Raw genomic sequence first — 21,848 nt, 5'->3', positions numbered from 1 at the left:
TCGGCTGCCCACGGCCGTCTTCCCTCTGTGTCTGTGTCCAAAGAACCCCCTTTTATAAGGACACCAGTCGTATTGACTAGGGCCCACCCTGATGACCCCATTTTAACTTGGTTGAGTCTGTAAAACATCCTACATCCAAAATAAGGTCACATTCTGAGGTCCTGGGAGTTAGAATGCAAGCTCTCTTTTTGTGTGGGGAAGACAGTTCAATTCATAAAGTATGGCCAACTCCCACTCCACATTTAAAACAGTTCACAGGATTTATTTATTCAACACAGGTTTCTGTGAAACTCCGTTTCCTCCCTGGGCAGTTTCCACATTACATGCCTCTCCAATTGTGTTTCCGTAGCAAATTTGCTTCCCACTCTCTCGGTGTTTATTAAGCCTTATTATTAGAGCCTGTATATCATCTCTCAGTGGACTTACAAGTGCCATTAAAAGCAGAGATACTCTAAATTATCTTCATATTTCATATGCCTAGAACCACTTTTAAAATAAAAGCCACAACAGTCAATACTTTCTAACTCTTAATTTACCTTAGTCACAATAGCAAAATAAGATACCTTTAGTATTTTTCAAAGGAATATATTGCATATCAAAAATATCCAAGAGACCATTGCCAAATTCAATGTCATGCAGCTTCCCCCCATTTTTACAGTTTTAGCTCTCAAGTTTAAGGCTTTGATCCACTCTGAGTAAAGGTGGATGGTAAGGGTCCACCTTCACTCTTTTCCAGCTGGATATCCAGTTTTCCAGCTCCATTTTTTGAAGACTGTCCAGACCATAAAAACAAACAATCCAATTTAAAAAATGGGCAGAAGGCCTGAACAGACACTTCTCCAAGAGGACATACGGATGGCCAACTGGCACATGAAAAGATGTTTAACATCACTAATCATCAGGGAAATACAAATTAAAACCATAATGAGATATTACCTCACACCTGTCAGAATGGCTGTCATCAACAAATCAACAAACAAGTGCTGGTGAGGATGTGGAGAAAAGGGAACCCTTATACACTGATGGTGGGATTATAAATTAGTGTAGCCACTGCAGAAAACAGTATGGAGAGTCCTAAAAAATTAAAAACAGAGCTGCCAAACATTCCAGCATTTCTACTTTTGAGTCTTTATCTGAAGAAAAAAACCAAGTAATTTCAAAAGATATAGGCACCCTTATGTGTACTGCATCATTACTAGTAGTAGCCAAGATATGGAAGCAATCTGGATGCCCATCAATAGAATGAATAAAGACGATATGGCATATATACACAATGGAGTACTACACAGCAGTAAAAAATGAAATCTTGCCATTTTAAGATGGATGGACCTAAAGGATATTATGCTAAGTAAAACAAGTCAGAGAAAGACAAATACCATATGATTTCACATATACGTGGAATTTCTTAAAACCCCAAAGAATAAACAAAATAAAAGAAGACACATAGATATAGAGAAGCTGATGTTGCCATTGTGAGTGGGAGGAGAGTAATGGGAATAAAAAAATGGTAGAGGGACAAAAAATACTACAGTGACACTAAGAAAAATATGTAGTACAAAGAGAAATAAATATGCAGGTTCTTGAATGGCTGAATGTATACAATAGTGAAAAAATGTATTTTAAAATAAATTTTAAAAGTAAGTAAATAGAATACAATTGTATTTAAAAAGCATCAGTGAATCCTAAGAATGCTAATGGGAAAAATGCAGGAGAGCAAAGCAGAAGGACTGGTATTACATGACTTCAAGACAGTTCCAAGCTACAATAATCAAGACTGAGATTTGGTAAAAGAATAAATAGATCAATAAAACAGAATAGGGCCCAGAAACAGACCCATTCAAAGGTGGTTGATTCATCTTTGACGAAAGTCAAAAGTGACTGAAGGAAGGAAGGATATCCTTTTCAACAAATGGAGGAGGAAACCAGACATTCGCAATATTCACATGCAAAAAAAGAACATAGACACCTTCTGTAAAACTTAACTCAAAATGATCATAGAGCTAAATGTAAAATGTAAAGCTCTAAAACTCCAACAGATAACAGAGGAGAAAATCCAGGTGACCTTGGGCTTCATAACATTTTAGGTACATCAAAGAAAAGATCCATGAAAAACAAATATATGTTAATGTGGTTGCCAGAGGCTATGAAAGAAATGGGAATAGAGGTGACTGCTCTCCACTGTGGGGGTGACTGAAACATTCTGGAACTAGGAAGAGGTGATAGTTGTACAATCTTGTGATTATATTCGAACCAACGAATTATACTTTAAAAGGGTAAATTTTATGGCATATGAATTATATATTTTATATATATACATACATACATACACACACACACACACATATGGGTCTCTAGGCAGTTTTGCTTCCTTTTTTGCCCTTTGTTCATTGTGTAATTAAATAAGGTTGATTTTTTTAAGGGTATGTGATCCAATTTGTCATTTACTGAGAAATAATCAATTGACATGAGTGGTGTTAAACTGGTTAAAGGGTAGAAAAAAGACAGGGAAGACTATACCGGAGCTTTATTCACCTCTGACTGAAGTACTGATACAAGTTCCTGAGAGCTGCTGGTATGGTTACACGACAGTCGATTAGGTAAATGAAACCCACTGTCTTGAGTCCTCAGTCAATGGGAAGTCATCTGAGGTAACAGTGGGTCATACTCTAAGCAAAAAGAAGCAAGTTTTATATAAGGGGGACCCCCCAAAACCAAAATTTATTTATTAAAAAATTGTGTATTTACTCTGACACATTTAAATTTCAGTCACTTTCAAAGTTTTTTCCGCTGTTCAAAACAGTTTTTGAACTCCTTGATTTTGATGCCTTTTAGTGCTTCTGCCATTTTTTTCCACCTCTTCCACACTGGCAAAACGTTTTCCTTTGAGGACTTTTTTCATCTGAGGAAACAGTCCCTCAGGGGCAAGATCAGGTGTATAGGGAAGATGGAGCGTGGGGGTCATGCCATTTTGGGTCAAAAACTGCTGCACATTCAGCAAGGTGTGGACAGGTGCACTCATAAACCACTCATGAAATGGGCAGAAGCGCTGAATCTTCAAAAAAAATTCACTGGAGCCAAATGCAGCCTCTCACAACAACACCAGCTGGTACACTGATACAGATGGGTTCCTAGACCTCTCACCTAGTGGGGGCAACCTGTACTACAAGGGGCAGTCTTCCAGAAGATAATTCTGGGTTTTTTGGGGTCCCCGCTTTTATCTGGGTAAAATCTAACTGGAGTTCATTTACTTTTTAAAAAGCTCAGCAGTACCTTCCTAACAGATAACAACAACAACAAAAATCTGTTAGAAACCAGGACTTAACCCTAAAAAAAAAAAAAAGAAAAAGAATTGCGAGGCTACAAAAGTCCAATAACAAAGGCCAGTAAACCTAAAAGTCTATCTAGTTAATAGTCTTTGCACCAGATGCTGGCATTAGTTCTCAAAGCCTTACCTTCTTCAATGTTTGTTAAACAATAACTTTTGAGGCTGAAAGTTTTTTCTGAAAGGGTTTTCTGGCCAAGTGCTGGCCAGAAAAGCACCAGGTCCTGGGGCATGCAGGCTAAACCACCAGCCGCAGGGCTTAACGAAGACAAAGACGCCGCCGCCGACAGAGCTCTTTTATACAGTAAGTGTAGGGAAGAAAGACAAGTTGTTTTGAAAGAATTTACATTGCCTATAGGTAAGGGGTTTGGGAGGTAAATCAAGAAGGTGCATAATCCATAAAAAAAGAAGTACTTGCTGCTTTTGCATTGGTTGTGGGCAACAGCCTAGAAAGTTCGCGTGTAAACAAGATATGGTGGCTTGTGGTGTCCTCCATTCTCTCTAGATAGTTAAAGGATGGCCTGGAAGTTGACTCAAAATTTCAACTTGCATTTAAAACCAGAGGGCAATCAAGTCCAGGGCTCATGCTGCATGTTGCAGCTCAGCCAAAAAGCAGAGATGGAGATTGGACTATACTTGTGCTTTCATTAGTATCAAAGCTAGCAGTCTGAGAAGCGGTAGGATAAAACCCTAACATCCACCTTTCCTTCAGCTTTCAGAAGGGAGTTTACGTAGGGGAAATGTGGGAATTTGGGAGGGGGAAATTCCCCCTAGGAACAGGGGGAACACAGACACGCAGACAGAGCAGGTAATGACAGGGGAGTCACACGGCTTCTTTCCAAACTGGCTCCCTTAGTTCTGGTGTCACCACTCCATTTGCATTCCTCTCTTCCCAGGTCACCCCTGGTTTATCGTCAGGGAGGCTATGTGGAGAAGAGGTGTACACCATTTGCTCTCAAGTGTCCTTGGTTAAAGAATATAAGGTCTTCAATTCACCAGCTGGCTATAAATTGCTCAAACTGTTTGACCTTGTTTCATTTTGTATGTTTCCCCCATTCCACTTGCCTAAGAATTCTAGCTTCTTACTATCCTGTCTCACATTCAGGAATATGAACAGTCATTGTTGGTTTCAGACTTCAGCTCTATTTGCTGACTATCCTCCCTTCTCCCTTTCCCATTTTCTGGCTCTGGCGATTAATGAGGACACCAAAATTTTTCTCTTGCCATGCTGCAGAGCCTGCCCCAGGTTCCCTCAGTGCTGCCTCTCTTCCAGTGACTGAACTGGGCTTCAGCCGCCATGTTTGGGATAAAATTTAACTGTCAACTACATAACTCTTACAGAGGCCAAGAACATGTAGATGGACATACTGATACGGAGAAAGCTGATCGGATCACTGGGGAGATGTAGGGAGGGCTGTAGGAGGAAGCTGTCGGAGGCCATGGTAAACAGTCAAGGATGGGATTGGCTGACAAGCTGAAAGCCTCCAGAGTGCATGGAATTATGGGCCAGATGTGAAATAAAAGGGCTCTCTTGGGGTTCTGGCTGGCTCTGTTCCTCCAAGATGCCTGGATGATCGTGCTGCAGCTGCCCGCATTTCCCGGTGGACAGTATTTTGGATGGGAAGGAACCCGGGCACAGCCTAGGATCGGGCTGGCCTGGCAGAGGGTGGCAGTGTTATTCTTTGAGTGTGTGGTCTAGAGAGGACGACCTCTGTGGCAGAAACCTGCCATTCTCCCCAAATTGTGTAGCTTTTGTATCTTATGTTGTTTTAGTTTGCAAACTAATCCTATAGAAATGAGATAATCAAAACTAACAGGGGAAATGTTAGAACTCAGGTGTTAAAGAGTTTAGCCTTAACTGATAGGCCTAAGTGACTAATGCATGTGGAAAGCTGCTGTTCCAAAACTGTGAAGCTTTTGAATCAAGACTCCTCTCCTTCCTCACCAAACCTTTGCCTCTGGGATTTCACCTACAGGGCGGTGGAGGGCAGCAGGACCCCAATGGCTGTTTGGTAACTGCCACGTCCACTGCCGCGTCCACTGTTGGATCCCTCTCTCTGTGACAAGGTCCTGAGAGGGGGTGTAAGACTTCAAGGAAGCAGTTTCCAACCTGGTGGACGTGGCATGGAAGGCCCTGCAATACCTATTGTGATTGTGCTTGCTTTGGGGATCATGACCCTTTTTGCTTTAATCATTATGAATACCCTGGCAGTGATTCAGATAGTGTGCCTAGACCTTTCCCGGCTCAATGAACAGAATAATAATATCATACTAGAACGTCAGGGAATATAGGTACAAGGAAACAATCAGAACAATCTGAGAATTCAAGCTTAATCAATAACAGATCATTGGAAAAACACCCAAGCTAAGATAGAATACTCTAGGAAATCAGGAGATGATCTCACTACTTTCTTAGAGGGAATCAAAGTACAAAACATGTCTATAAAAGAACTCCTAGAGAAATTTAAAAGAAGTACCCTTAAAAGCCCCCTGCAACATAGGAGTAGCCCCTCCTTTACCTTGAATAAGAATATATATCAACTAGACAGGCAAAGAAATAACAAAAGCTAGTTAGTTATTACAAACTAAACAGTTACTAAGGAGTCAGAATTTATAGTACACAGAAAAACATTTTAAGCAAAAAAAAGGTAGATAGCTAAGTTAGACATCACAAGGGCCTTATAATAAATTTCCTATTTTCTCTACTCAATCTAGCGTATCCTTTTGCCCTATGACAAATTCTGAGAGATTTTAATATACAATAAGATACTTCTAATTGTCTGATTAATGGCTCTCCTAGTTAAAATAATCTTTAACTAAATTTATGGGAACTTTCGTACTTTTACTGATTACCTTTGTATTGATTTTTTCTGCTTAAATGATCATGTTATACTGCAAATGTTAATCACTACCTAAAATGAAAATATAAAAACCTGCTTGTACTTGCAATAAACAGAACAGAGCTTCACTGTCCTTTGAGGCGTGATGTCGTCTGTTACCCAGCGCCGACGCCTACCCTCACCTGTGGGACCCCTTGACCCGCTGCGGTCGGACCGCGGCAGGTAACAACACTCTTTTCTTTTTAAATAAAACAATCACATGGCCAAAAACTGAAACCATATAGAAGATATAATAAAATTAAAAACTCCTGAGTTCCTTGTGTAAATTACGACTTTTCACATCTAGAATGTTTATTGCTAATGCAACAGGAATATTACACAAAATGTTTCTGATGAAAGATGAGCATTCCAGACCCTGTGTGGTTTAATCAGAAAAGGAGGCTACATTCAGACCCCAAATATAAAAACTAAAAATCTTCCTGAATTTCAACACAGAATTTAGATCTAAGTAGACTGAACTTTTAAAAATCACATTTTACACTTAAGTCGGATTTCACTTGGTTTCTATCCATAGAAAAGCAAACTGTTCAAATATTTATAAAAATAATACAAGTTGGCAGTCAACTGGAAACAACTTATTATTAAATAGATTAAGCCCTAAATCCTTCAAGTAAAAAATCTAACACACTCAGGGTTAAGATGAAATAGTAATACATGGGCATCTGTATGCCTTGACTAATAAATAAATCAACAGCCCGTGGTAAAGTTCCTTCTACTGCAGAAAGATTTCAAAATAAATGACCTGTCACTTCAATGTTGCCTGTAGGCAGATTTCCCTGGATCCTCAGATGATAAGGTCAAGACTGACAGCATTAAACTGGGAGAGGGGAGGAGCTAAAGGAAATGAAAACCTGGAAGTGACCAGGGAGTGGGAAGTAATCTAATTAATAGCAGCATTGAAAATATATAATCTTATAACAAAGCAAGTGCCAATTTGGAAAATTAATGTCTACGGGCATTTTCTTCCTCAAATAGGGTGCCAAGTGAATGTGAGAAATTAAGACTTTTTTCAATATTTCTAGGACCAAAGGCAACCACGTATCTGGAGCTACTACACTCTCCAAAACCTGAATATTAACAAGCTCTTCACACAGAAATTATCTTAATATTTTAAAAACCTGAAATAACTCTGCAACAGCCAACTAATTCAAATTCTTATTAATCAACTTCTAGTTCTTACATATTATCTATGAAAAAAGGTACATAATTATGCCCTTTTAAAAGATTTAAATAATTTATCCTTTATGCAAATGAAGCTCACAAAGTCTTAACAAGAGGCACCTGCCCAGGGCAAGCAGAAAGGCAACCAACGCTGTACTTCTGTTGCCAGTCACTCAGTTGGAAGTGTCTCTTTTCAACTGGAATGAGCTGTGCCCAAACACTGAAGACTAAACCTTGAGCTTGTAGATAAAGCCTGTGCCATTACAGGAAAAGGGACTTTAGACCTGAGGACAGTTGGCCAGACCTGTTCTTGTCTCACCTCTGCTGTGTTTGAGGAAAAGGTTCCTTTAAGGTGAGCCAAGTTTGGTGGCTCACTTAACTGGAGCTGCTCGGGGAGTCTCTGGCCAGCTTGCTGCATTCTCCTAACTCGCTTCTTATCCCAATGGCACTCTGTCCCTGTTACAGAACAGAGGTCCAAGGGGGGGCAGTTATTTGACCCACCCAGGGATGCCAAAAACTGTTACCAAACACACACACACACACACACACACACGTTTGTTATGTCTGCCGCCAGAGGAAAGACATCTCTCAATGCCAGAGATTTGTGAAAAGGAAAGGAAATGTTTATTTAAAGCTATACAGACTTAAAGTAGTGACCCAATGTTTCCACTAAAATATCAGTCCTTTTGGATACCCACAGACACCCACAATGCTCCCTTACCCGCTGCCCTAATTCAGGGTACCGTAACTCTGGAAAAGCAAATGTCCATGTTTCAGGTCGCTGGCACTGTCGGCTGTGTTGCTGTCCAGGCAGGATCTCTAATTAATCCAAAGACATGTGGCACCTTCTCATGGCCTACTGGCAAGAGTTCTTCCACCCTTCTTCCAGGCAAAGTCTCTCCTACTTCCCAGGCCACGCTACCAAAGGGAGCACCCCAAGGCCTTGTGGTCCTCTTCTACCAAAGCTGCAGGGGTCCCCACTCTGGCCAAAACCGCATGGTTCTTCTCTCTACCAGAGCTGTGGGGAGGGGGTGTCACCACTCTGCCAAAGCCGAGTGGCAGTTCTCTGCTAAAGCCACATGGTGAGTCTCTCTACCCCAGCTGCGGGGGGTCCCCACTCTGGCCAAAAGCATGTGACTCTCTGCACTGCCACAGCCGCATGATCCTCTCTCTCTCACATGGATGCAGGAGTCCGCACTCTGGCAAAGCCACATGGTACTCTCCCACATGGCTGCTGGGGTTCCCACTCCGCCAGAAGCACATGGCTCTCTCCTTCTCACATGGCTGCGGGGCCGGGGTCTTCACTCTGCCAATGCCGCGTGGCTCTCTCTCACATGGCTGCTGAGTCTGGGTTTAAATCCCTCACGCTAACCCTCCTCTGCAGCCCCATTTCTGGCTCCTCCCACAATCGCTACACTTGCCAGCACTCCCATATCCTTCCAGCTTTACTGGGCTGCCAATGTGAGTCTGGACAGCCATGGCTCCATGTCGTGGAACCAGTCTTGTCCAAGCTCTCACACGGGCACTGTAACTCAGTGAACCTGCCCCCCGGTTACATTTGGGTGGAAGTTACTTCCATCCCCCTGGTTCAAAGCATGGCCACAGCTATTTAACATATCCATGAAACCAGTTAAAGGTTATAGATATGTCAAATGACCCTGCCAGAGGTTAGCTGCAAAGCTGTTGCTGTACAAAACAGCTCTCAATGGCCCTGCTCCATTCGTCCCTTCCCCCAACTCACACCTGTTGGGGGGGGGGGGTGAGGACATCCTAGTATTTTCTGGACACCATGAGTTCTGGGCCCCATTCCAAATCTCTATCTGGGGTCCCCCTCTTGGCTGCACCCTGTCACACCGCTGCTTGGAAAGTTCCTAGGGAAGGAGATGAAACTAATTAGTAGGACACAGCCCATCAAAGGCAATGCAAGTATGTCACTAGCTGTGTATAAAAGACTCCCCCACAGTTGTGGCAAAGGCTGGAGAAGAAATATTTTTACCGCAGAGGACTCCACAGCCATTGTCCTCTTTGACTCTGTCCTCCTTTAGCTCTGCCCTGACAACCTCAGCCTGTCTTCACTGTGTTTCTTCTCCTGGGGGCTAAGTATTTCTTTTTAGCTTATTTTTTGAGAAAGTCTTATTTTTTATGATTTACCCAACTAATCATGAAATCAGGTCTGTTGGGGGAGAGGGTGAAACTAAACAATCTTCCATGTCTGAAAAACGGCTGCTGGGCCTTTCAACTCTGTGAGATGCTCAGGCCAGCTGCACCCTCCTATGCTGAGTCCTCTTCATCCATTGTCACATCATGGTTGGTGTGCTGCTGCTGCTCCTCGTCCGGCCCTGCAGGCAGGATGCTTGTTACGGTGTGCAGGAGCGCCTCGATCTGCTCCTCTGTGAGCCGTTCTTCACTCTCTTCCACCATCTGCCGGAGGGAAGAGAAGCCTCCAGGGGTTACAAATGAGCCTCCCAGGCTGGGCCACCCCTTGTTGGTCCCAATCCCAGCCCAGCCTCTTAGCACAGAGCTCAGGGCATGGTTCCTGAGCCACGTCGAGTCACTAGGTCCTCCCCATCTTTGCTTCACAAGAGGGAGTAGCTAGCTGAAATTTCAGGATAAGTGAAGTTTGCAACTGCTCAAAATAGGTCAGGGAAAAGAGAGTTGCAGGTTAGCATTTTTCTTTAAAGAAAAAGAACACCCTACCAGTTCTATACCTTTATACACATGTGAATATGTTGTATATGCAAAGAAAACACCTCTGGGGAGTGAAATGATGCTCTATAAATTGTGTATTTCACAACAAGTTCATCTGTAACTTATAAACTATATCAACAACTCATCTGATGACTGCCCACTATGTGCCAAGTGGCTTTTGTATTTTTTCCAATCCTCATTAACCCCACCACTAACAGCTCTTTAGGGAGCTTACATGCCTGGTACTGCGCCTTACACTTCATATCCACTATTTCTTTTATCCTCACAACAACCCTGGCAAAGGGGCAAAACTAGAATTCCAAGTCAGGCCGACCCAACTCTAACACACACCACTTGGCCTTAGTCGCCTCCTGAGAACGCAGAACAGAAGTCGTGAGTGACAGCTGGAAAGCAATCACACTTGCCTCATCAAAGGTCTCCTTAAAGCCTGGTTTTCAACATGGTCCTGGGAATCCAAACACACAGCGACAGCCACAACCACAAGCCAGTTTTCTAAGCTTCACCTCTAATTCTCAGTATGTTAGTGAACACAAATACATCAGCCCTCCTTTCGGAAGTACACAGGCAGCCAAGCTGTTTAATCAGATTCACTTCTGGTGTGCGCTATTACAAACAGCCTTTCCAGCTACAGGTGTCAAGTGTCCTATTCTATGACACTTCCCACAGCAACCTCTGACATCTGGCAACTAACACCAAAAGGAATTCTGGAAAGAAATATGGGCAGATTTTAAAAGTAAAAAAAATAAATAAATAAATAGTAAATAATTTTAAAAAGAGGACTTCCGCCAAGATGGAGGCATAGGTGGAAACACTGTGCCTTCCTGCACAACCAAGTTTAAAGACAATGAAATTTTAGTAACAAAAAATGCAGTCAAAACACAGAAAATTGAACTACACAGAAGTCCAACAACAAGGAACTGGTCAGCCAGACTGGTAAGAGGGGCGGAGCCAGCGACTGGCAGAGTGGGGTTGTGCAGGAAAACTTGGTCAGACTGACCCAGGCGACCCAGGCACCGGGCAGCAGTTGGCGGATCCCAGGTGGGGTTACGAGGGGCAGACTCAGTGAGGGCACAAGGCGGCTGGCTGACCGCAGTCACACATTCATGAGCAGATATAAACCAGCCAGTGAAGGAGCCAGCAGTGAGACAGACCTTGCAGGCCCCAGGGGCGGGAAGCAACAGAGGAGACCACCATCGTCCCTCTCTGACCCCGCCCCCACATACAGCGTCACAACCCAACAACCTGGGTGGCCCCACCCTGGTGAACACCTAAGGCTCCGCCCCTCATACATAACAGGCGTGAACAGACCGAAACATGGCTCAAGAAGAACTGAAAGTCCCAGAGCCCATAACTCTAAGCGAACGAACAAGAAATTGCCAACCTATCAGATGCACAATTCAAAACACTGGTGATCAGGATGCTCACAGAACTGGTTGATTTTAGCCACAAATTAGAGGAACATATGAAGGCTAAACTAATTGAAATGAAGAAAAATGCACGGGAAACCAATAGCGATGGAAAGGAAACTGGGACTCAAATCAAGGGAGTGGACCAGAAGGAAGAAAAAAATAACCAAACTGAAAAATATGAAGAAATAAGAATTCAAAAAATGAGGAGAAACTTAGAAACCTCCAGGCCATCTTTAGACGCTCCAACATCCGAATTATAGGGGGTACCAGAAGGGGAAGAGAAACAGCCACGAGTGGAAAACTTATTTGAACAAATAATAAAGGAGAACTTCCCCAATCTGGTAAAGGACATAGACTTCCAGGAAATCCGGGAAGCTCAGAGAGTCCCAAAGAAGTTGGACCCAAGAAGAAACACACCAAGGCACATCATCATTACATTACCCAAGATTAAAATGAAGGAGAGAATTCTAGAAGTAGCAAGAGATAAGGAGACAGTTACCCACATGGGAGTTCCCATCAGACCTTCAGCTGATTTCTCAATAGAGACCTTACAGGCAAGAAGGGGCTGGAAAGAAATATTCCAAGTCATGAAATCCAAAGACCTACAACCAAGATTGCTCTATCCAGCAAAGCTTTCATTTAGAATGGAAGGGCAGATAAAGTGCTTCTCAGATAAGATCAGATTCAAGGAGTTCATCATCACCAAGTCCTTGTTATATGAAATGTTAAAGGGACTTATCTACAAAAAAGAAAATAAAAAATATGAACAGTGACAGGACAGCAAGCTCACAGTTATTAACAACCACACCTAAAACAAAAGCAAACTAAGAGGACAGCTAGAGCAGGGGAGGAACCATAGAAATGGAGATCTCATGGAGGGTTAGCAACAGGAGAGTGGGAGGAGGAGAAGGGGAAAGAAGGTACAGAAAATAAGTAGCATAGACGGTAGGTAGAAAATAGATAGGGGGGAGGGTAAGAATAGTATGGGAAATACAGAATCTAAAGAACTTGAGACACATGGTCATAAACTAAAGGGGGGAATGGTAGAGGAGGAGGGTGCTGGGTGGAGGGGAATGAAGGGGGGAATAGAACAACTGTAATAGCATAATCAATAAAATTTAAAAAATAGAAAGAAATATGGGCAAATTTAAGTGAAGAAAGATGACAAGCTAGGCTTAAAAATCCTGAAATCAGTCTACTGCCTCTCTTTACAAATAACAGTATAGAAACTAAAGAAGTCAGATGACACATCAAAGATCACACTGCAAACTGGGGACGAAACACTGGTCTCTTCATTTGTCAGCACAAAAATGTTCCCACAACTAGAGGGTAATCCTGGGTGTTCCTGGGTGAGGAAGATCCTGAGTGAACCAATGAAGCTACTTCCCATCATGCTGTGAAATCAAATGTCCATTTTCTAAAGATTCAAAGGCTCAATAAAGTGTAACTTCTCTATTGAAGAAGAAGAAGTCCCTCAAAGCCCATTTTAAAACAGGACATGCAAAATCAGGGCCTGTAAAAGGCAATGATCTAACACAGACTCCCTCCCAAGAATGAAGGAGGAAGAAGGGTGTAACCAATCTGATTTGACCCTGAGAAAGGATGACCTCCATTTGAGAGAAGAATGTCTCCCAGTTCAGGAATAACTGGCGTATGCAGTTGCTGACGAACTGTTTCCTGTCTCAGGAAAGAGGGTGAAGAAGATCTGAACTACTGTTACAGCAGGGACGACCTCCCACCAGGATTTGTACAGTGCTCCACAGTTTACGGGGGGCTTTCCTGGAATCGCTGCCACCAGGGCTTCTCCAGAATGCTGCCCACAAAGTCGAGATGGACGACGTACAGATAAGTGGAGGCTCAGCGTTATAAGGAAACTCAATCTGGGTCCCAGAGCAAGCAGGGGCAAGGTCTCTCAACTGTGCGTCCCAGCTCTTCTAGAACACCATGCCGTCCACCACAGGGAGGTTTCTGTCTCTTCCTCTCTCTGAGAGGCACAGGGCAGACTGAATCCACTGGTTTAAAAGAGCTGGGTTACATGACCTCCAAGAGGCCTTTCTTTGTAGAAAAACACATGGAGAGAGCTTCAACGGGCCACCTTCTTGCCTTCCAATCTCTGAGTGTGGCAGATACAACACTGAGATGAGGTGTTAGCAAGCTGTGTTCTCGGCAGAGGGCTGAAGAGCTTTCCATTTTGCCAAATTCTCCAAGAGCAGCTTTGATTAGCACACAACCCTCAGGGATAATTACAGTCAAGAACTTTTCAACCCAAGATTCCCAGTCACAGAAAGAAAACCCAAGCTACATAAGCAAAATGAAATATACACAAAAAGAAACTCAGAAATCAAAAACGTACTAACCCATCTTAGATCACTATGGTAATCAAGAATAACGATATTATTCACCTTTTCTTCCCAATACATAAGAAACAGAGCCAAAATAAAGAAGCGCAAAGCACCATCTCAACATTCTGATACCAAAGGTTTCGAGTTTTTCAGAATATAAAGGCAAATGAAATTTAAAAATCCAAAGTATTTGCTGATGGGTCACCATAAATGATAAATGTTTCTAATTATCTATGAAGATTACATCGATCTTTGACCAGGGGCTGTCAAACTCAGCAGATGAACTACAAAAATGGTTGCTTCTCATTTTAAGCTGCCAGGCCTAACCTCCTACTTTCCTCAAATATCTCCAAATCTAACAGTCACTGACACTTTCAGCTCTCTGACCAAGAGCAGTTCACTTAACCTCTGCAAATTTCAATTTTCCATAACATAAAATGAAAGTAATGTATGGTCAGGACCAACTGAAAACACCCATTACAGTGTTTTGTAAGTTATAAAACTATGTAATTCAAAACATTTTAATCACTAAATTATAAAAGGCATAGACAGTAGTGCTATTCAGCAGAGTGGCCTGTGAGGCCATGGGGTTCACTGTCCTGTCTTCAGACCAGAAGGCTCTAGAAGGGATGGGCAGAAGCTGGGGGGCTTCCTCACTCTGCCCAGACGGCAGGCTGCGGGTCTGAGGATCACAACAAATCATGGCTGAGGTGTAGCTGAGAAAGAGCCGCTTCAGCCTCAAAAACTGAACACTAACAAATGGTATTAGATGCAGGGGTTACTTCTGGACCTGGGGGCATAAACAGTTGTGAGGTTAACATGGGGAAATTCTCAAGTACTTTGTAGTTTCCGCTCTATGTGAAAACCTAATTTTTTATCCCACTCTGGTGAGAAGAGATGTTGCTACAAACTTTGGTAAATAATTGGTTATCTTTTATTGCCAAATACTAGGCTGGGAAAAACCTAGCTATGAAATGGTCCAACTACTGGGAAACAACATACACAATTTTTACCAAGGAAAGGAAAAGAGAATGAAGAGTCCGAGGGTAACCACACACATCTCTCTGCAACAGCACATGGTTTGGAGGGACACAGTGAAACTTCCGAATCACACAGACCCAAACCAGCCACTCACTAGCCAAGACTATGTGAGGCCATCAAGGTGACACATACAAAGTCCCAGCACCACATCTGGCACACAGTAGGCATTCTTAACAGCAGCTAATCTTACCAAGTACCCAAAAAGCTTTCTACAGGCTCTGGGATGAGGTCGCACTAAACTTCCCCATCTCTTTTCCATCTGTCACAAAGCCATGAATAACATATGTTGCTGATTAAAGTTGTAGGAGGCAGGACATGGGATCTTCAACCCAGAGGGAAAGGGATTAGTTTCTTGCTGTTTTGTTTGTTTTTTCTCTTCTCTAAGTTGAGTCTCCAATACAATCAAAAGCATAAGAATAAAGAGGGTCCCAAAAAGAATCTTTATGTGTCCTAAAGGCCAGTTACCCAGAAAGGCATTGTTTGTGGAAGAAATTTTTCTAACTTAATTTTGATTACATTTTGAAGAGCAGAAACAAAATCACAAAGACAATACAGTTTAGTCAGAAATTAAAAGCCCCATGACCCTTTAAAGGTTTTTTGTTTGTTGGTTGGTTGGTTGGTTGGTTTGTTTTTAAACAACTCTAAAGATCACAGATATTTTGGGCCATTTTCTTCCACACTTTTCTGAAGGAAATTTGACAAAATTTCCTGACTTTAGAAACAATTTTATTCTTATTTTATTAATTCTCCAGCCAAAGCTGTTGGTTATTACTTTTAGAGAGAGGGGAAGGGAGGGAGAAAGAAACATCAGTGTGCAAGAGATACATCGATTGTCACCCCTCGCATTCCCCCAACTGGGGACCTGACCCACAACCCAGGCATGTGCCCTGACCAGAGACTGAACTGGTGATCCCTCGGTTTGCAGGCAGGCACTCAGTCCACTGAGCCACACCAGCCATGGTAGCCAAAGTTTTTTATTGGCAGTTAAATGGCCTGCCGAATGTCTGTAGCTTAATCATGCTCTTTGCTCTGTACAACCGAAGGGGACTGCCGCAGCATGCCCACGCAGCAACCGCTCGGTCTGTACCACGGGACCTCACTTCACATTCTCCTTATATCATCTCAACTCTCTCCTCCACCTGCCTCCCACAATTCTGAAGCTTTATGCTGTGACTGCAATTCAGACTGTCCAAGTGATGGGGTGCCTCTGAATGGTTTTACCCAGGGAAATAAACAAATGTGTGGTTTTAGAAAGTGAACTCTAATAGTGGTATAGATGACGGACTGGAGGAATGCGGGCTGGAGGCGCGGAGAACGATGAGAGGATAACTGCACGGGCGGGGGTAAAGAGCAATGATGGGAGTGATGCAGTGCCAAGGGGAAGGAAGACTAAGAGGAGACAGGAGCGCCGGAGCCTAGGGACTAACCGCATATGATGCAGAAGGAAGAGAATGACTCCCAGGTTCCTGGCTTAGGAGACTGGGCCAGGAGCGTGAAGGAGAAAGAACACGGAGGAAAGTGCACATGTGCTCCATTAACATCAACACAACAAAATTCCAGAAGAGTAGGTCAAAGGGTAGGAGTGAGGGGAGATGAATTCCACCAAAGTCATGTTGAATGTAATGTTTTTAAGCAACATCTGGGTTGGCAATAACCCTACAGGGAAGCAATGGCCAGGATTGTGTAGGACATCAGGCAAGACAAAGAGCCACCAAACCGTAGGCCTAAACCTTTTGGAAGGAATTAAATTTCCTCCAGTCTTCTACTTGACCTAAGTCCATACTAACTGGGTCACACTGGTGAGGCTTCCTTTCACTGACGAAATGGAGTGATCTGACAGTCTTTTCAAGGTATGTCGGTCCCTGGCTGGTCTGTGTCAGTCTGTACACCGCCCTTTCCGCATGTCAAACCCAGACACCCCCCCCCACACACACACACACACACCAAGTCCAGGCCTCCTTCACTTACCAGCTGGATCTCAACAGCAGTCATAGGCCTGTGATTCAGCAGCTGAAGTTTTTCAGCTCTGTCAAAGAAAAAAAAGTACAAAGCACTTAAAACTCTCACACCCCTAAGGATCCTGATTCTTTACCAAGATGTTTACAGTTTGTCATGTAGGAAGACAGCCTATGAGGGGGGATCCAAAAGCACCCTCCATTTTTATCTGAGGTGCAAAGGCAGAAGAAAAAGGGGTCTGTGCTTTGACATAGAGGAGATTTCAGAGAATCCTTAGAAAGACTAGTTAAACAATGACAAACGGCGAGAAGTGCAAGGAGAAAAGAAAATCCGTCTTTAACGGGCTTTCTGTCCTGTACCATGGATTCAATGGAGACTGGGGAGATGGAATGGAAGACTAGGGTTGAGGGTAAGATGTGGGGCCAAAGATGGAAAGGAAAAGGCAGACAACTAATATGTTTTGTTTAAAACAAGTGATATAAATCAAATACTTAAAGGAGATTAATAAAAACCAATCAGAATAATTTGGCAACTTTAACTCTTAGGAAGATCAAAGTTCCTTCCAACCCTGATCTGATGTCTTACTACTAAAAGCAAAGGCCAGTAGGATAGAGCATTACTCCAGAGGAACTGAAGGAAGATCCTCAGGGCTGCTTCCTCCCCATTCACATTATGAATGTGTACTTGTCCTACCTCAAAATGCTCTGAAGTACTACCATTATATGGTTCCTTATTAAGTTTGAGAAGTGCCTGAAAGTTTGGGCACCTGAAGACACCCAACAACATATGTCTAAACTGCAATAAAGAGCAAACTGAGAGTGACCAGAGGGGAGGAGGTAATGGAGGAAAGAAGGGGAAGGGTCAGGTCAAAGAACACGTATAGAGGACCCGTGGACAAAGACAATGGGTGGGGGTAGGGGTTGGGAGGGAGGACTGAATGTGAAAGGTGGGGGGTGGGCAGGGCAGGGGAGAGTAATGGGGGGAAAATGGGAACAACTCTAATTGAACAATAAACAATTTTTTTAAACAAACTGCAATTTCAGGTTAATATGACTGAAGCAGTTACATTGTGAGACATGAAGTTACAGGATGTCTTTCCTGGCACAGAGGTGGCCTTGGTTCCTTACCACATAGTGTAGCCACCGTCTAGGCTGCCCATGAAGAAGTTTTCCTTCCACCGAGTTCCAAGGACAACAGCTCCCTGCATGACTGCAAGCTGAGCAGCACTGGGAGGGCATCCTGGTGGAGGTGGAAGGAGTGCAGCAGCCCCAGCTCCAAATCGGGCCCCGCGTCATACTCTCCCTCCACCAGCACTGTTGAACCAGGTGGGTGGATGGAAACAAGCAGATAATAAATCATGGGGATTGTGAAACCTAAAGAGCCAAAAGCCACAGACTGGGCCAGGGGGAGATACCGTGACATGCCAGGTAAAAGAGCTGACTGTGCAAGAAAAGGAAATAAAAGGCATCCAAATAGGAAAGGAGGAAACAAAACTGTCACTGTTTGCAGATGACATGATAGTGTACATGGAAAATCCTATAGACTCTACCCAAAAACTCCTCAAACTAATTGATGAGTTTGGCAAAACAGCTGGTTATAAAGTCAATATCCAGAAATCAAAGGCATTTTTGTATACCAACAGTGAATCAGCAGAAGCAGAAATAAAGAGAAAAATCCCATTTGATATAGCAAAAAGAAAAATAAAATATCTGGGAATAAACCTAACCAAGGAGGTAAAAAACCTGTATGCAGAAAACTACACAGCCCTGAAGAACGAAATCAAGGAAGACACAAACAAATGGAAACATATACCTTGTTCATGGATTGGAAGAATTAACATTATCAAAATGTCCATACTACCCAAAGCAATATACAGATTCAATGCAATACCTATTAAAGTACCAATGGCATATTTCACAGACATAGAACAAACACTTCAAAAATTTATATGGAACCATAAACGAGCTCGAATAGCAGCTGCTCTTTTGAGAAAGAAGAACAAAGTAGGGGGGATCACAATACCTGATATCAAACTGTATTACAAGGTCACTGTAATCAAAATAGCCTGGTACTGGCATAAAAACAGGCACATAGACCAATGGAACAGAACAGAGAGCCCAGAAATCAACCCAACTCTCTACAGTCAATTAATATTCGACAAAGGGGGCAGTAACATAAAATGGAGTAAAGATAGCCTCTTCAACAAATGGTGTTGGGAGAACTGGACAGCTACATGCAAAAAAATGAAACTTGAGCACAGACTTACACCATACACCAAAATAAATTCAAGGTGGATAAAAGACTTAAATGTAAGTCATAACACCATTAAAGTCCTAGAGGAGAACATTGGCAAGAAAATCTCAGATATTTCACGCAGCAACTTCTTTACTGATATGTCCCCTAGAGCAAGGAATGTAAAGGAAAGAATAAACAAATGGGATCTCATCAAAATAAAAAGCTTCTGCATGGCTAAAGAAAACAGTATTAAATTAGCAAGACAACCAACTGTATGGGAAAACATATTTGCCAATGATACCTCAGACAAAGGTTTAATCTCTAACATATACAAAGAACTTACACGACTCCACTCTAAGAAGACGCCCAACCCAATTAGAAAATGGGAAAAGGACTTGAACAAACACTTCTCCAAGGAGGACATACAGAACATTCAGAGACACATGAAGAGATGCTCAATATCGTTAGCTATCAGAGAGATGCAAATTAAAACCACAATGAGATACCACTTTACACCAGTCAGGATGGCTATCATAAACAAAGCAACAAACAACAAATGTTGGAGGGGTTGTGGGGAAACGGGGTCCTTAGTTCACTGTTGGTGGGAGTGTAGACTGGTACAACCATTATGGAAAACAGTATGGATTTTTCTCAGAAAAATAAAAATCGACCTGCCTTTTGACCCAGCAATTCCACTGCTAGGATTATACCCTAAGAATCCTAAAACATCAATATCAAAGAACCTATGCACCACAATGTTCATAGCAGCACAATTTACAATAGCCAAGAGTTGGAAGCAACCTAGGTGCCCATCAGTAAATGAATGGATCCAAAAATTGTGGTACATATACACAATGGAATTCTATGCTGCAGAGAGAAAGAAGGAGCTACTACCCTTTGCAACAACATGGATGGAACTGGAAAGCATTATGCTGAGTGAAATAGGCCAGGTGCTGAAAGACAAATACCATATGATCTCACCTTTAACAGGAAGCTAAACAACAAAACAAACAAGTAAGCAGAAAAAAAAACCCAAAAAACAAAGACACTGAAATAGAGAACAAGGGGATAGTGACCAGAGGGGAGAAGGAAGGGAAGTTAAGGGGAAAAAGGGGGAGGGATTTGGAGGAACAAGTAGGAAGGACACAGGGACGAGAACTAAGGGGGGGGGAGGAAATGGGAGGCAGGTGGGGAGCAAGGGGCAGGGGAGGCTGGGATGGGAAAAATAGACAAAAAACTGTACTTGAAAAATAACTAAATAAAATAAAATAAAAAAAAGAGATAAAAAAAAAAAAAAAAGAGCTGACTGTGGCAGGCCACGGGCACACAAAGTTCAGATGATAAAGTCGTGAGTACGCAGGTGGAGCATCAGGGTAGAGTGTGAGGAAGAAGCAGGGTCTGAGGGGACACTGAATTCCCGGAAGGCTATGCAGGTAGGCTGGCTGTGTTGGATAATGACCATTGCTGTCGATGGTAGCTGCGGGTCCGGTTTAGCTCAGTGTCGCACAAAAGGGCAGGTTCTGGAAGGAGACTGGAGCATGTTTACCAACTAAGGAGACAAGCACATGGAGAGGCTGAATTATCTAAGGGAAAAACCCTTACAAAAACAGAAGTCTAAAGTCTCAGTGGAGGGGATTCATGCTCTACTGAGACCACAGCAAAGCGGAAAGAAAAAGCAAATTTGAGGCGACATGAGGGAACTGAGTCCATTTTAGGCAGTTTTTTCAGAGAAGCAGAAGTAAAGTCACCATCTGCAATGTGTGGGTGTGAAGAGGGTGAACAGGACCACAAGCTGCAGAAACCAGGTGAAGGGACTAGCGATTGTCATCAAGTGGTTTTGAAGGCCCAACTGAGGCAGAAAACATGAATCCTCACTCAAAACAAAAGTATTTTAACCACCATCATCCAACAATATAAATAAAGGACTGAGAAAGAGCAGGAATAGAGAAAAGATATAGCTGAATAAATGGATATCTTGGCTACAAATCAATTAAACCAAGGGAACTTTGTCAAACAGTCATTTTTCTGCCAGGCTCTGAACTGCCGCAACTGTTCCCAGTTACAAAAAGGATCTTGTAAGACTTCGAGCAGCAAATACATTCTCAGCTGCTCCCTGAAAGACACAACGTGGAATCAAACCAACTAAGCAAGTCCTCTGCTCCTACCCAGGATGCTAAGCACTCAGGTAAAATGGTACAGCCACACGTACCGTAGGCTCGCCTTTTTGGGGGGCTTGGGTGGGCTGACTTCATAGCCAAGCCTGTTTTTATTGTCTCTACGTTCTTCCCTTCACCTCCCAACTCAATGCACTTTTAGCTCCTGTCCCGGATGATCCCCAAAACTGTTTCGCTAAAGGGCCCGGTGACCTCCACGTTGACAATGCTAGTGGATGCTTCTCTGTCCTGCTCTGTCCTGTCGGCGTATCTAGTAGTGCTGATCACTCCCTCCTTACCTATTCTTGTGGCTTCCACAAGACCATTACTTCCCAATTCTCTTATCTTTCTGACTATTCCTCTTTCACCTCTTTCTAGGTTTTCTTTTTTCCTGCTTGCCTCTGTAGCATTTCCATGGTGCCACCTTTCATCCTCATTCAAAACTTGCAATTTTATCTGCTACTGTGAGTTTTAATGAAGAATCCATGTTTTCATGCTGAGTTGCGCTCCAGACCTCTGTAACCAAATGCCATCTAGACAGCACCGACACAAGTGACAAACCACACATCCCAAAGCACTCTGACTACACCTCCCAACAAACCACTCTTCTCTGTAGTTCT

At 42.9% G+C, this 21,848-nt stretch overlaps 1 protein-coding gene across 3 annotated transcripts in view; it reads right to left on the bottom strand.

Moving 5' to 3' along the window:
• Positions 1 to 7,968: 7,968 nt before the first annotated feature.
• CRCP (CGRP receptor component) overlaps positions 7,969 to 21,848 on the bottom strand; it is a 40,872-nt gene continuing 26,992 nt past the window's right edge. Inside the window, exons 2-3 of one of the 3 annotated variants that reach the window (XM_053663480.1) lie at positions 16,853 to 16,910; positions 7,969 to 9,804 (exon numbers count right to left, since the gene is read on the bottom strand). In XM_053663480.1, coding sequence (XP_053519455.1) covers positions 9,655 to 9,804; positions 16,853 to 16,910 — 208 coding nt within the window. In that variant the 3' untranslated portion in view covers positions 7,969 to 9,654. The remainder of the gene's footprint in view (positions 9,805 to 16,852; positions 16,911 to 21,848) is intronic. The other 2 variants (XM_053663479.1, XM_037135569.2) reach the window with 2 other exon arrangements.

Source organism: Artibeus jamaicensis, unplaced genomic scaffold (assembly GCF_021234435.1).
Source record: "Artibeus jamaicensis isolate MK-2021 breed Jamaican fruit bat unplaced genomic scaffold, CSHL_Jam_final contig_3182, whole genome shotgun sequence".
NCBI classification, from domain to species: Eukaryota; Metazoa; Chordata; class Mammalia; order Chiroptera; family Phyllostomidae; genus Artibeus; species Artibeus jamaicensis.
Note: the sequence above shows the minus strand (reverse complement) of the source record. Positions and strands in the feature narration are given on the sequence as shown.